The following is a 15,496-nucleotide window of genomic DNA, read 5'->3' on the forward strand; positions in this document are numbered from 1 at the left end:
ATCTATGACAAATTGTCCCTCGTATTCGACGTGCTTCTGCGTGTGTTTTGATTCATTGTTATTGTTTGTGTTTTTGCAAAAACTGATTTGTTATGTCAAAATCAATAAAAACAAATGAAGAATGGCGGGAGGTGTAACGGAACAGAAAGGAACGACCACTTACTTCAAGGTTCCAGCATACAGTAGCACTAAAATTCCTTTAATCTTTCACAGTAGACTACTCTGCCGTTCTTTCTGCAACTAACCAAATTCATCCATTAAAGGTTTACACAAACGAGGAAAATAAATCAGGTTCAACATTCATTTATTATAACACATTATCCGCATGTCAGAAATGTCGGGTTCCACTGTAATTTCATAGTCGGGCAAATTTCTTTTAGTCCTGAAGTGAATAATCTTAGTCCTGAAAATATTACACAACATGAAAGGTGACCATTTCTTGCTTTTTCAGACTTATATCGGCTCAGTGCTGGTGTCCGTGAACCCGTACAGGGACTTGGAGATCTACACAAAGAACCATATGGAGCGGTACCGTGGGGTCAACTTCTACGAGGTCTCACCACACATGTAAGTATGGAAGTTGTAATGAATAAATGTACTGTATTTTTGTGCTGTATCAGTGAGGACTATAAGTTGCAATTAGCGGTATTTATGATTGGTCTGTTCCTAAACCAGAGGGAGTGAGCCATGTTTACACCAACAAGGACATAAATTCAAGCGACACAAGGTGAAATAAGTCACATTTTGTAACTATATGGAAACAATAGAAACGTATATGTTTCATAAATGTCTCTTCTGGAAGAATACTCTTTCAGTATGTGACATGACATCTGGATGCATCCCGGTGTGTGTACAAACTTATCAGACAGCCGTACTTTAACACTGAAACTTTATTTTTTTATTCACAAATGAAGTAAAATGCACTGAAAATGATGTGTGTATTTTGTTCATCAGTGTCTGACAGTACCTACACTGTCCGAGGTATACATAATTAGTGTCTGCTTTCTAAAATACGACATTTCTCAAGCCCCACGGTTATCATATCATTATAGTTGCACATGACTTACAGACACATGGTCTACAAGGCCAGGAGCGTATTGTATCATTCAGTTTGTGTGCCTAACTATGCCACAAGTTCAACAAGGCCACTAGGTGTTTCCAAAAAAAATCAACCCCACCATCACCAACCACTACTGCACTTTAATTGAAAGGCAGCGCATGTTAAATTATATTCTATTAAGTTAAATTATATATTTCCGGAATATAGGCTATGTATCTTCTGTATCCTGGCAGCTTTAAACCACACATTTGCACATTGACTCCAACACTGATTCATTCACACTGGACAGCGTTTCCTGTGACCCTGTTTTTCCATTACGTTCTAAAATAAGTCTGTTAAAGTATCATGCAGCATCTTCCTCCGCCATGACATAACATCTTGTAAATGTTGTCAAACTGTGTCCAGACTGCCTGTAGCTCACTGTTTAACACACTCAGTGTCTACTTATAGTTTGGAAGATGTCATGCCACAAGGCAAAGTGTTTATTTAAAAGGTTGCCACAGGAATTCTCAGGGAACTGGCAGTAAATTCTCCCTCGGCCCATTAGGTCAGCGATTAAACAAACATTTTCCTAATGGAGACTGAGGTGACATCCACCAAATATTCTCCCACAAGCCAGCTCTCTTTCTGATGTGGTGTTTGCTTTTTTTCTTTTCTTTAAACCAAAGGCCAAATGTTTGCTCCCGAGTGGAATGGGGGGAAGTGTAATTTGGCAAGTAGAGAGTGAAGTCAAGGGAGGTGTGGAAAGAAATGTAAGCAAAAGATGATACTGGTGAGAGATTTCCTCCCTTGAGAGGGAACTCCTTCGGAATGAACCTGACCCTCAAAGTAGTCCAGCTGGTTGATATCTTCCAGTAATTTGTCAGGTATCAGATAGGTGTCCAAAGAGGCTGAAATAACTATAACTAAACTAAATATCAGAGCAGATAGAAACAGGTCACTGCTAAATGATACTGTAATTTGTATCACTTATTTACCATTCTGGACTTCATGATGGTTGTTCCTTCTGTCCACTGCTCTTGCATCGGCAGCTACTAGCCAGTGTTGGTGTGCATGTATATTGACCAACTGGTTCACCTGTTCTTACGCCAAAAACTGCCCGCTTCGATTGCTTTTGTTGACCCCGAAATTTTCTTGTGACTTCAGTGACTTGACTTGTTATTTAACCATTCATTCATTTTCTACCGCTTTTCCAGTGATGGGAATAACAGCGTTTAAATAAATGGCGTTACTAACGCCGTTAACCATTAACCAAATATATGAATCGACTTCATAACTAATCTGCAGCGCAGTGACCACATAAGCAATGAGGTTTGGCTAAGGTTTAGTAAGATTGCGTCTTCAGCCAATCAGAGAACTTGGGTGGGCGGGTGTTTAGAGCAATCCAACGTGCCGGGTAGTGGATACACCATAGTGAGAGATGGCGAGTGAGGAGGACTCCAGTGAGAATAATAATAATAATACATTTTATTTGTATAGCGCTTTTCAAAATACTCAAAGACACTTTACAGAAGAGTGAAGTTGAATAAAGCAAGTAAACAGAATAGAAGACACACCAAAATACAACATTCATTGGTTAATACACAGTTAAAAGATGAGTAAAAGCAGGGCGGGGCACAGCAGTCAGATATAAAAAGTTAGACATTAAAAACAGATTTAAAGAGGTGGGTTTTGAGTTGTTTTTTGAAGGTGGGGAGGTCAGGGCAAGCACAAAGTGAATGGGGCAAAGAGTTCCAGAGGGTGGGGGCAGCAATGGAGAAGGCAGCGTTTGCCAAATGGAAGTACAAACACTACTTTAAACTCGTTAAAACCTCGTCTTTGCTGTCCTGCTAATGGCGTAGCATGCGTGAGTAATGCAATAGTTACTTTTACTGGTAACTAGTTACTTTTGTAGTGGAGTAACTTTTTTGGAGAAGTAACTAGTAACTATAACTAATTACTTTTTAAAGTAACGTGCCCAACACTATTTAACATTCTAGACATTCACATTGCAATCCACAGCGTTCATTAGTTTAGTTTCAGTATGACGTTTTAAAGACAAAGATTGTTTTTTTGGGTCACATGATGTAACACTCGTACTGCTATCAGCTTGAACACAAAGTGCTCGTCTTTCTCTCAAATCATCTAGCTATGCAGTAGCAGATAACTCGTACCGTTCAATGAGGACAGAGAGGAAGGACCAGTGCATCCTCATTTCTGGGGAGAGCGGAGCCGGGAAGACGGAGGCATCAAAAAAGATCCTGCAGTACTACGCAGTCACCTGTCCGGCCAGCGATCAGGTGCAGACCATTAAAGACCGCCTCCTGCAGTCCAACCCTGTGCTCGAGGTGAGACGCCGCGATGATTTGGGCCACACATTTCATACCACTCCCAAACCAGACTGATTTTGTTTGCATCACTTCTTCATTCGATATATTATCAACAATATCAATGTATTGAAAAGCCAGTGTAAGATGAGAGTTGTGATGTTTATATGTAAAATTCATGTTTTACCGAATACAGTGGCGTATGTGATGATAGTGGTAACTTCTGTTTGGATGTTGAAATGTCACATCCGGATATGCATGTGTGTGTATGTTTGCTATACAGTGGAACCCGTTAAAGTCGACACCTCTCAGACTGGCTGGCTCAAGTCGGCACAAGCAGTTGTCGACATAAGCGGGTTCCACTGCATCTTGTAATTTGTGGTCCCAAACACTGCAGGGATTTTAACCTTCATTTGACTTTCCTTCCTAAAACGCCGTGTTCAACCCACCATCCGTCAATCCTTGCCTCTGACTTCACTTCTTCTGTGTTGTCTTTACCCTTTCTCTTCCCCTCAGGCTTTTGGCAATGCCAAGACATTGCGTAACGACAATTCCAGTCGCTTTGGCAAGTACATGGATATCCAGTTTGACTTCAAGGTGAGCGGGACTGTCTGATTTATCGTGTTGGCGTTATGGAATATTTCAAAGTCTTGATTCAGCTGCTGATTGTAAGCGTCTGACGCAGGGGTTTTCAAAGTGTGGGGCACAATGAGCATCCCTGAAGTCTTCTGGCACACCCACACTCTGAAAGCCCCTGGTCTAACATGTATAAATGATATACTGTACTGTACCACCCGTGCTGTTTTGCATCATGGCTTTAAATTCCAGCCATTGCGTATCATTGTCTGATGAAGCAACATGAATCAATCTACTCCCCCACTTCTCCGTCCATGTTCGTCGACCCTCAATATTTACCACGCATTGCAAAACCCCGCATGTCGTAATCACACTTTAGTACCCTAGCATGAGCCTCTCCTCTCGTACCTCCTCACTCTCCTCTCCCGTCTCTCCCTGGCCTTTGTCGCGTCGACAGGGTGCCCCGGTGGGAGGCCACATCATCAATTACCTGCTGGAGAAGTCGCGGGTGGTTCACCAGAACCACGGCGAGAGGAATTTTCATATTTTTTATCAGTTGATTGAGGGAGGAGAGGAAGACCTGTTGAGACGACTGGGCTTAGAGAGGAATCCTCAGCAGTACCAGTATCTGGTCAAGGTAAGGATGCTACACTTCTACAGGAGTTTCTAATCATTTTAGTCAATGTTATACCTAATACAGTGGAACCAGTTTACGTTGATGCCCTTTGGGCTGGTTGACTGATGTTGACATACAGCAGTGCTTCTCAAATAGTGGGGCGGCACGAGGAACTGTCGGGGTGCGCGAGAGGCTTTAATTTTAATGCAAAATATACCAATTTCTAGTACTCAACATGCAATTTGACTCCTGAATACGCTTGTACGCTCTCCATTTTGTTGCATTTTCCTGTTTTCAGTCTGTACAGTACAGATGATTCAATAAATATCAGTTTCTCTTGTATTTCAAATCCGGGGGGCATGAAAATTCATCTGTCCCCCGGGTGGACATGACAGAAAATAATTAAGAAACACTGACATACAGTAAGTGGTTGTTGGTATAAAAATGTAAACTGACTTAAAAGAATGGACTTTTAAAAAAATGGGCAAAAATAAAGGATTTATGAACCTACGGCAGATTGTTGACTTGACTGTCCTCCATTTGTGTTCTATTTTAATTTAGATTATTTTGTTTTCAATTAATATATTATGCATGAACTTCAGTCTCACTTTGTCTAACAAAACAAATGTTTTGGAGGACGCTGTAACATAACATAACATAACATAGCCTGGTCAGCATTTACCAAGCACAACCAGTCGGTCTGTTTTTGCTAATATATTCATATTCTGTACAAGTAATTGCATGTAATCTCAGGCCTCCGATTTTCCTTTTTTGTAATTTTTTAACCAGTATGTTTGTGAAAAGAGTATTAAGTTTTGACTAGTAAAAACCTGCAGAGACCAGAGTTCATTGCTGTGGTCGAATCCAGGGCGGTGCTCAGCAACCTTTCCTAACAAAAGAGCCATTTTACCCCCTCGCTTACTAAAGGAAAATAGACTGGAGCCGCAAAACATAATTAAAAACCATCTCATAAACTTTCAAAAGTTTATACCTGATGCCTGAAGAAATGTGCAGCAACGTGCTCAAGTCCAGAGCAAATTGCGAGTCTCCCATGATTTTGATTGACTGCCAGATTTAGAGGGAATTTTTGGGTATCAAAGTAGTTCAGAGGAGAAAAGGCGGAGTTGATAGAGTACTCTTGCTAATATTGTATCTTGCTGATATAGAAGATAAATATACATAAATATCTATGTAATTTAAATGTAAACTCTGGCCCCAACAAGTTTGCATGTTACTTACTTACAATACTTGAGCATTGCAAAGGGAGCCACAATAAAGAGGCTGAAGAGCCACATGCGGTGCTGGAGCCGTGGGTTGCTGACCCCTATCTAGGGCAATACTGCCGTGCTTTTCGTTTGAAGCTTACGTTGCACTGAACAGTAAGTCGGTGTGTGCTAGTCATGGTGCTGTATAACTAGACAGTAGTGATGTTGCACGGAGAGGACCAATTTTTCATAGAAATGAAACCTTTGGCTCTCAAATTTTATTGACGTAAGCAGTCAATCATTAAGGTCGACGTCAACTTAGAGCTGACTTTTTGTTTAGTAATATGAAGAACACGGTGTACCAGGACTGGATGAGATGGTCCACATAGATGGGTTGTAGAACTAAGTGACTTAAGCAGGTTCCACCGTATGATATTTGGAAAGAGTTTTCTTTTGAAGAGTGATTTTGAGGCTAGCTTATTCTTTATTCCTTTAGTTTTGGTGCTATGAATCCAGTAACACAAATGTAATTACAACCAGTGACTTTATTATATACTGTACCAAGAAGAGTTGCAAGTATTTGTGTGAGAGAGGGTATCCCGGTGGGAGTGTTAGCTTAATAGGCTCTCTGTCTCATTCCTCAAGGGGGAAATGTGCCTTCAGGCGGAACCCTTCCCCGTCGGCGCACTCACCCGCACACAAACACGCAAACACACACGCAACAGTGAGTGAGCAAAAAAACACCTCAGATATGTGTGTTGTGTTGTTGTTGTGTAAATTAGTGTTTACATGTGCACACATTTCCACCCCAGCTGTTTTGTGTACTTTGTCAGACATGCTTACCATTTTGCCAGGGTTCATAAAAGCTTGATTCAGGGAAAAAAAATGTAATTAGGCAGTAATTGCACAGTTGTTGAGAGCTTTACAGGGTTTTTACAGGTTTGTGTGTTGTGTGATTTATTAGGGGAACTGTCCCAAAGTGAGCTCTATCAACGATCGCAGTGATTGGAAGGTGGTGAGGAAGGCCTTGACTGTGATTGGCTTTAACGAGGATGAGGTCGAGGTAAGGACGTATTTGTTACTTTTAAAAAATATTTATTGAAATTTTTTTTTTATTAAATATTTTGGGTTTTTTTATTTATTGATATTTTTTGTTATTATTGATTATTTATTTCTACTTTATATATATATATATATATATATATATTTTTTTTTTTTTATTTAGATATATATATTTAGATTTTTAAGGACATAATTGCATTATCTTAAATATTAGGAAATTAAACGTATTTGGACTTTGACTAGGGCTGCACGGCGGTCGAGTGGTTAGCGCTCACAGCTAGGGGATCTGAGTTCAATCCCACCCTCTGTGTGGAGTTTACATGTTCTCCCCGTGCATGCGTGGGTTTTCTCCGGGTACTCCGGGTTTCCAAAACATTCCAAAAACATGCTAGGTTAATTGGCGACTCCAAATTGTCCATAGGTATGAATGTGAGTGTGAATGGTTGTTTGTCTATATGTTCCCTGTGATTTACTGATTGATAATATAGAGAAGCTAAACACAATAACCTGTGGAGAAAGCTTTCTAGATCTTCCACATTCTGCACCCCTCTCTGCAGTGTTTCCACCCACAGGTGTTAGAGTTTGAAAACCCCAGCACTGTAAGAATGAGTTTAGGGCTCTGTGTGACAGTCTGGAAGAACTATTTGCGACTATAATATCATGAGCTCATAAAATACGTGTATATACTGTACACCCTTTCAACATAATCTAGTCTGCCAAGATGCTCATAAAGATTGACTCGACAATAAACATTTTTCAATCTTGTCACTTTTTTCCTTCCCTCTCCTCCCCTCCCCTCCCACTTGTCCGTATTTTCCTTTCCAATATTATTGTACCTCCTCATCTTTGTCTGTGTAGGAGTTGCTGAACATAATCGCCAGTGTCCTCCATTTGGGGAATGTGCAGTACGGTGGCGAGGAGGGGGTTGCCTGCATCACGTGTGACACACAGATCAAGTACTTGGCAAGGGTAAGATGTTTGGCCGAGCAAGCACATCAGCGCTCCTAATAGAGGAAAAAGGCGCAGGTCTATTGGTATTGGTAGTATTATTAGTATGTAAGATGCACTACTGAAGTACGCTTTGAATGAACCAAAAGAGTAGTTCTAAGGGTTTAAGAATGTTTTCGGACATTTCTGTTGACATATCCAACAGCTGTCAGGAGCAACCAGCTCAGGGGGGGAAAGTGCTTCCAATTAACATTAATTAGAATACCTGAGGTAAAATCATCATCATTTAAGACAGAGGTGTACAAAGTGCATCATGCCTGCACCCCTCAAGATCATGAACATGCTGTACTGCATACTGCAGAAAAACCTTCTAACATCTCCTATTGTTAGTTATAGTAATAGTAAATATGTATGTTAAAAATGTTAGGCCCCAAAAATTGACCACATTCTAAATGATCGCAGATGGACAACATGTTATCAGAGACGAATGACCAGCGTTCACTCGCTACGAAGGAAGCTAACAAACCAAATCGTCAATGAGAGCTGTGGCCAGTGCCTTTGTTTTCTTGGCCTGTGGAACACTGTAGAAATAAAATATAAAAAAAAAATACCTGAGAGCAAAACAAAGAGCAAAAGTCATAATGTCATGAGATTTTCTTGTGTTTAGAAAAGGGCATTTACTGAGTATGCTGTTAATGTTAGTTAATCCAAGTTGAATTGATTCTCCTTTTCCACAATTCAGCCAGCAGACAAACTCAACAGAGAGCCCCAGTCTTAAGTATTCTCCAAATTACACATGTACAGCAAATACCACGGCACCCGTGTCACAACTGCTCAGCAGTCTGCCGTCTGTCTCATTTTCTTTGTCACTTGCGTCGCCCGCCCACGAGCCTTCTAATGTTGTTATGTCTTTCCAGCTGTTAGGCGTAAATGGGACAGTGCTGACGGAGGCACTCACACACAAGAAGATAATTGCCAAGGGAGAGGAGGTGGGATGAGATACACACTCAAAGACAAAGCCTGCACACTGGCTGTGTTTCAGAAATACCTAATGTTGATTATTTGCTGTTATCATCAGCTGATCAGCCCTCTGAACCTGGAACAGGCCTCCTCAGCTAGGGATGCTTTGTCTAAGGCAGTGTATGGACGCACGTTCACCTGGCTGGTGAACAAGATCAACACCTCACTTGCATACACGGTACACACACACACACACACACACACTTTTTTTTCTTTTAAATAAATGGCAGAAGCACGCCATCTGGTGGACATACCAATGAAAGGCTTCATGCACACTATTTTTCATTCATGCTTTAATTCATTCTAATTTACAGGAAATGCAAATGACTCAACCAAATGTGTATGTTTTATTCAACGTCAGCGTTCTACCCTACGCTTTCTCTTTCAGGATGACTCTTACAAGCATTACTCTGTCATTGGACTGCTGGACATCTATGGTTTTGAGGTGTTCCAACACAACAGGTGGGGAATCATTCATGAGTTGAGCCGTCTCAGTTAGTTTAGTTACAAGAAGACTTTAAGTAGTCCCCTCACAAATCTCATGGCTGATGGGAGAAAGTTATTGAGGCAAAATGGTAATGCTGGTCTCTTGTCCCATTGCTAGTTGGGTTTTATGATGAATCCCTAACTTTTAGGATATAAATGTGTGCATTAAATACAGTATGGTTATCATATATAGCATTGCAAATTATTAATTTAAAAGTAAAACTTTTGGGCTAACTCAGCCGGTGCTGTGGTTGTGTTGCGTTGCAGCTTTGAACAGTTCTGTATCAACTACTGCAATGAGAAGTTGCAGCAGCTCTTCATTGAGCTCACCCTCAAGTCTGAGCAGGAAGAGTACGAGGCTGAAGGCATCACGGTCAGACAATCCAGTTTTCATGTTGACTACCATTACAAAATATTATATCACCATCATGTTTCACGATAAAATGCTTTCATTTGATCGTTCTAGTGGGAACCTGTGCAATACTTCAACAACAAGATCATCTGTGACCTGGTGGAGGAGAAGTTTAAAGGCATCATCTCCATTCTGGTGAGGAATTTTGTCATTGTCTTAGACGTCTATTGATGTTGCATTGAAGATGAATAAATTCATTCCGGGGGGCCTCACCATCGCTGGTGGTCCTGCATTTCCTCAGGCAAAAACGGATACTCAGAAACTGTGTTTTGGGAGGATAAAATGTCACATTTGATGTTCTAGTTAGCCTCTTCATTGGTCTACAAACCCCTCATAAAGATCGGTTGTTGAAGTTCCTAGACAAAGTCAAGGCCATTACTAAAAAGTGCCCGCTTAAGCTGACATCAAATGTGAAATGAAAATTACCATAGGTCAGTTAACATGTGTTTTACTGTTGTTAACTTCATCATTATCGCGGTACCAATTATTTAACAAACACCATAAATATATATATTTTTATAATATTTCATTTCATATTATCTTGCAAACTGTATTTGTATATAACCTTGGGTAAAATTGTTAATTTGTTAATACTTAGGTTGTTTATATTGTTTATTTTTATATTGTGTATTTTGTACTGCTTAACTGATTCTGTTCTCTTGCTGCTGTGCAATGCAAATTTCCCCACTGAGGGACGAATACAAGCATATCTTATCTTATTTTATCTTATACCACCAAGATTACAAAGCTTGCCTCTCTGTTGCATGAAAACAAGATGCAAAAGTAACGTACAAAAGAGGGGAAAAAAGTCTGCACCAGGCATTGATTGAATCCCTGACACAGAGTAATATAGTTACTCCACAGTGCTTTCATCATTAACAATAGACTATGAGAACACAGAATATGGACCGCCCGTGTCAACTGCAGGGTCGTAATTGCATTGTTTACATCAAATTAATGATTCTTTATTGACATATGTTACACCTCTATGGGAAAACAGTACAAGAATAAAGGACACAGAAGAATGTATTCATACAGACTGATTTGGTGTTACTACATTAATTATGTCTGACGTGAAAGGTAAGCTTTCACCTGTTTGATCGCCTTGTTTTCAATATTTTTATGCAACACACCATGCAAAATCATACAATCGGGCCAAATTATTTCAACGACATGCACGGTTATTTGAGTTATCCGTGACTCATCTTCATCTTCACATCAGGTGCTTGCTACGCAGCAACAATTTGACTCATGGATTATCGGGACTGGTCTCGGCAGCATAAAACCCTGATGGGAACATCCCTACTTGTAATCATCTTAGTATTTCAGTATTAATCTAATTCCACTGGCCAACCACTCTTCCTCTGTTCCTGCAACAGGATGAAGAGTGTCTGAGACCCGGCGATGCCAGTGACATCACCTTTCTTGAGAAGCTGGAGGACACAGTGGGAGGTCATCCACACTTTGTCACGTCAGTTCAATTCCTGCATTCCACAAAATGTTGTCGTGTTCGGTCTCGGGCCATTTAAGCCAGGGGTGTCCAAACTGTTTACGGAGGGCTGCATACAGGCTAAGCTATGTGAGCTAAACATCCACATCTTAGCATTGTGATGAAGCTAATGTGTGTAATATTTATTTATATACGGTATATCATTAGTAATGACAATTCAGGTTGTCTTAGAGAACAGTGTTTTTCAACTGGTGGATCTCGGACACCAAGTCCAAAATGTCAATACATAATGCTATTGTTTATTATTATGAAATACAAATATTTTGAAAATATATTTCTGACCTTCCTCCTCGATATATAAGATTGTGAATTTGATATTCCTGTATTGATTTTGTATTGTACTTTACATTTTTCCTCTTAATAGTGTACGCTGAAAAATATTTAGCTTATGTAATTGTGTGTATTTCAGAATTAGCTAAAAATGGCCCGTGGGCCGTACTTTGGATATCCCTGATTAAAGCCATGTTAATGATGTGTTTTTATGTGGTTGGATGCAGTCACAAGCTAGCTGATGGAAAGACTCGGAAGGTAATGGGCCGTGACGAATTTCGACTGCTGCATTACGCCGGAGAGGTCAACTACAATGTCAACGGTACCTATACGCTTTAAGCAAACACAAAAACAAAAACATGGTAACAGGGGACAAGTAGAATTGCATTGACGTATTGAAGAAATTTTCCAATTGCTATTTCGATCTTAATTGTGTAATCAATTGGGCATTTAAAAGGCTAAAATTGTATTTTTTTAGGTTGACTGAAAGAAACAGTAAGGTATCAAATATATTTTTTTAATACTAATCTTATTTATATTTAAGTTTGAGCTTTAAAAAGACACCCAACATTTATTTTACGGAAAGAAACATTGGGAATTCAAATGGGAATTTCAATGTTTAAAATCGATGAGTGGTTAGCGTGCAGGCCTCACAGCTAGGAGACCCGAGTTCAATTCCACCCTCGGTCATCTCTGTGTGGTGTTTGCATGTTCTCCCCATGCATGCCTGGATTCTCTCCAGGTACTCCGGTTTCCTCCCACATTCCAAAAACATACTAGGTTAATTGGTGACTCCAAATTGTCCATAGGTATGAATGTGAGTGTGAATGGTTGTTTGTCTATATGTGCCCTGTGATTGGCTGGCGACCAGTCCAGGGTGTACCCCGCCTCTCGCCCGAAGACGGCTGGGATAGGCTCCAGCAACCCCTGCTACCCTCGTGAGGATAAGTGGTAGAAAATTAATGAATGAATGATTGAAAGATCTGAGCAAAAAAGAGGTATCTGTTCTGGTGTTTATGCGGTTTTTGGGAGAGGACATTTTGTACTGAGTCAGTTAATGCGTCCCCTGAGGGTTAAACAGTCACATGGTACTGAATGAAATCAGTGTATTCATCAAACCTCAAATCCATCCTCTGTTCAGGTTTTCTGGACAAGAACAACGACCTGCTCTTTAGAAACCTAAAGGAGGTGAGAATGAGAAAAGAAGCAACAATATCTTACTTTGATGGCTTTGGCTGATTTGGGTACCTTTACGTTTCTTATTAAAGGTTATGTGCATGTCGGAGAACAAGATCCTGACCCAGTGTTTTGACAGGGAGGAGCTGAGTGACAAGAAACGTCCAGACACGGTAATGTTCCGTTACTGTTCTGCTCCATGTGGACACACTTTCCCACAAGAGAACAGGCAGCAATGTTGTTCCCTTTCTCAGTATGGATGGGGATTCTCTCTTGCTTCCCTCTGACCAAGGAATGCCCAAACCCACATTGGCTTGAACAGGGTCCCGTGACAGGCTGCTCCATCTCCTCCACACGACGTCACCATTGTTCACATGAACATTGCTCCTATCTAAGACTTCATCTCTTGTGTGAAAGGACCTGTCACCCAGCGGTTTTAGATTTGTGTTCTCATCCGTCTTTTGTGTCTGCTTGTGTGCCTTCCCAGGCAGCCACTCAGTTTAAGGCCAGTTTGGCTAAACTGATGGAGATCCTCATGTCCAAGGAGCCGTCGTACATCCGCTGCATCAAGCCTAATGATTCCAAGCAATCAGGTATGAAGTCGTTCTTCAAACCTTCATACCTTATCTTGGTTTTCTTCTAAAATGCTGAGACTTAAAGTGGACTAGTCATTAGAGAATAGTAAATACAGTGGTACCTCGGTGGTCGTACACCCTGCTTTTTGTATGATTTGGACAAATTTTGTCTCAGTTTTTGTATACTGTTAGTGACTCGTTCTCTGTTGGGTTTTTTTGTTTGTTTGTTTTTGCATGTATGGTTGCAAAATAACCCACAATGGGGCCAAGGAAACTTTTGAGTGATAACAACAAGTACAAGTATTCTCTATTAAATAGACTTTTGTTCGTAATTGTGTGACTGGAACCGATTAATTGGATTGACATTATTCACTATAGGAAAAATAGCTTTGGCTTTTGTACGTGTTAATTTTCATTGTTCTTTTGGAAGAAATTAGTAACAGAAACCGAGGTACCACTGTATAAAGTTCAAACCATAGCTATTAGGATGATTGTTTTTACATTTTTAGGTACCAAAAAAAATGTTTTTGCAAGTACTCTTATTGCCGTATAAAATATAATGAAAGCTATCGCTATTATAGTTATGCCGATGATGGCCTATGTTGACAATAACTGGAATGAAGAGCAGACTTTGGGCCTTTTAAGTTATAATTTGCTGAAAAAGCCAACAAGTGTTAGTGTCAGGATTCTGTAACCTTTCTTGTAAAAGCAGCTTAGCAGCTTCCATGGGCTAATATTTTCTTCAGAGACGTCATGTTAATCCTGTGCTTTTGCTAATTCCAAACAAAACACTTTGTTTTTCACCATGTAAGCGCTTCTGTTGCCGTCAGTATATTGAGCTGGCCTTGTCTGACTTGACAGTTGTCCTTTTGTTTCTTTCACAATGTCTTCTCTGTCCTTTGTCACTCCTACTTCTGATTTTTTGCTTGTTCATACTCTCTGACAGGCTTTACTTTTTTCTCAGCCGTTTTTTCATCATTCTCACCCCCCCCCCTCTGTTGTTTTCAGGTCGCTTTGACGATGTGCTGATCCGTCACCAAGTCAAGTATCTGGGACTGATGGAAAATCTGAGAGTAAGGCGAGCCGGCTTTGCTTACAGACGTCGTTATGAGGTCTTCCTGCAGAGGTGATGAGTTGATTCTTTTGTTTTCTATTTGCATTCCGAGACTTTTTGGATGGATTTTGTGGCTGGGGACCGCACTGTGCCCAAGTGGTTAGCATGTAGGCACAGGAGATCGGGAAGACTTGGGTTTGATTCTCCGCTCGGCATCTCTGTGTGGAGTTTGCATGTTCTTCCCCTGCATTTTAATAGGTTTTGACAAATAATAGACAATAACCATGAAACAGTGATCATTTAAGTAATTTCTGAAATACTGCCATATAGCAAGGGCTGGAGGGATGACTGTATATGCTAAGCCATGGGTGTCCAAAGTGTGGTCTGGGAGCAATTTGTGGTCCGCAGTTGAAAAATACAATAAAACAAGGAAACAAAACAAACAAAAACAACAACAAAAAAATAAAACAATGATGGTTGTGTATATTTAGGTACAAGTCCCTTTGCCCTGAAACATGGCCAAACTGGGAAGCTAAACTGTCCGATGGAGTGGCTACATTGGTCAAGCACCTTGGATACAAGCCTGAAGACTACAAGCTGGGCAGGTTATGAATACACGCTAAACAGATGAATGAACAAACAACATTGTTGGTCTCATATAGTATCTTAGTTCATATACTGAGTGCATCTTGTCATTACATTGCAGATCAAAAATCTTCATCCGTTTTCCAAAGACCTTATTTGCCACCGAGGAGGCCCTAGAGAACAGGAAGCATAGTCTAGGTGAGGGCCCATAAAATTGCTGATATGTTCAAACAACTATATTGCCCCTCTAATTGAATCCATCTTTTTTTCTGGCTGTCATCCCTCAGCCACCATGTTGCAGGCAGGATGGAAGGGCTACAGCCAGAGGTCCAAGTACCAAAAACTCAGAACCTCAGGTGAGAGATAGTCTACTTACCCTCATCTGCTCCTGAATATTTGTAACAATTGTAAATAATATCACCTGTTTGTCTTCATCAGCTATTGCCATCCAGGCATGGTGGAGGGGAATCTTGGCCCGGAGGAGAGCCAAACGTAGGCGGCAGGCTGCGGACACCATCCGCAGGTATCGATGATGTATAATACAGTGGAACTTGTCAACTTAAGCGGTGGTCGACATAACCAAAACAGAAAATGGCCATTGCTTGCACATTTACCTGTGACTTTGTCTATGGGTG

At 40.6% G+C, this 15,496-nt stretch overlaps 1 protein-coding gene across 5 annotated transcripts in view; it reads left to right on the forward strand.

The window, feature by feature from the left end:
- Nucleotides 1-15,496, forward strand: part of LOC131135135 (unconventional myosin-Ic-like) — a 47,793-nt gene that overhangs the window by 26,125 nt on the left and 6,172 nt on the right. For 3 of the 5 annotated variants that reach the window (XM_078792893.1, XM_078792895.1, XM_078792894.1), the window contains 21 exons: nucleotides 452-567; nucleotides 3,189-3,387; nucleotides 3,883-3,963; nucleotides 4,322-4,579; nucleotides 6,728-6,826; nucleotides 7,684-7,794; nucleotides 8,691-8,762; nucleotides 8,852-8,971; nucleotides 9,182-9,255; nucleotides 9,547-9,652; nucleotides 9,746-9,826; nucleotides 11,071-11,162; nucleotides 11,699-11,793; nucleotides 12,613-12,659; nucleotides 12,740-12,820; nucleotides 13,135-13,240; nucleotides 14,231-14,348; nucleotides 14,768-14,881; nucleotides 14,983-15,059; nucleotides 15,149-15,217; nucleotides 15,300-15,384. In XM_078792893.1, the coding sequence (XP_078649019.1) occupies nucleotides 452-567; nucleotides 3,189-3,387; nucleotides 3,883-3,963; nucleotides 4,322-4,579; nucleotides 6,728-6,826; nucleotides 7,684-7,794; nucleotides 8,691-8,762; nucleotides 8,852-8,971; nucleotides 9,182-9,255; nucleotides 9,547-9,652; nucleotides 9,746-9,826; nucleotides 11,071-11,162; nucleotides 11,699-11,793; nucleotides 12,613-12,659; nucleotides 12,740-12,820; nucleotides 13,135-13,240; nucleotides 14,231-14,348; nucleotides 14,768-14,881; nucleotides 14,983-15,059; nucleotides 15,149-15,217; nucleotides 15,300-15,384 (2,201 nt within the window). The remainder of the gene's footprint in view (nucleotides 1-451; nucleotides 568-3,188; nucleotides 3,388-3,882; nucleotides 3,964-4,321; nucleotides 4,580-6,727; nucleotides 6,827-7,683; nucleotides 7,795-8,690; nucleotides 8,763-8,851; nucleotides 8,972-9,181; nucleotides 9,256-9,546; nucleotides 9,653-9,745; nucleotides 9,827-11,070; nucleotides 11,163-11,698; nucleotides 11,794-12,612; nucleotides 12,660-12,739; nucleotides 12,821-13,134; nucleotides 13,241-14,230; nucleotides 14,349-14,767; nucleotides 14,882-14,982; nucleotides 15,060-15,148; nucleotides 15,218-15,299; nucleotides 15,385-15,496) is intronic. The other 2 variants (XM_058081066.2, XM_058081065.2) reach the window with 1 other exon arrangement.

The sequence above is a fragment of the Doryrhamphus excisus genome, linkage group LG8 (assembly GCF_037039965.1).
Source record: "Doryrhamphus excisus strain RoL-2023G ecotype Guam linkage group LG8, RoL_Dexc_Guam_v1.1, whole genome shotgun sequence".
In the NCBI taxonomy this organism is placed as follows: Eukaryota; Metazoa; Chordata; class Actinopteri; order Syngnathiformes; family Syngnathidae; genus Doryrhamphus; species Doryrhamphus excisus.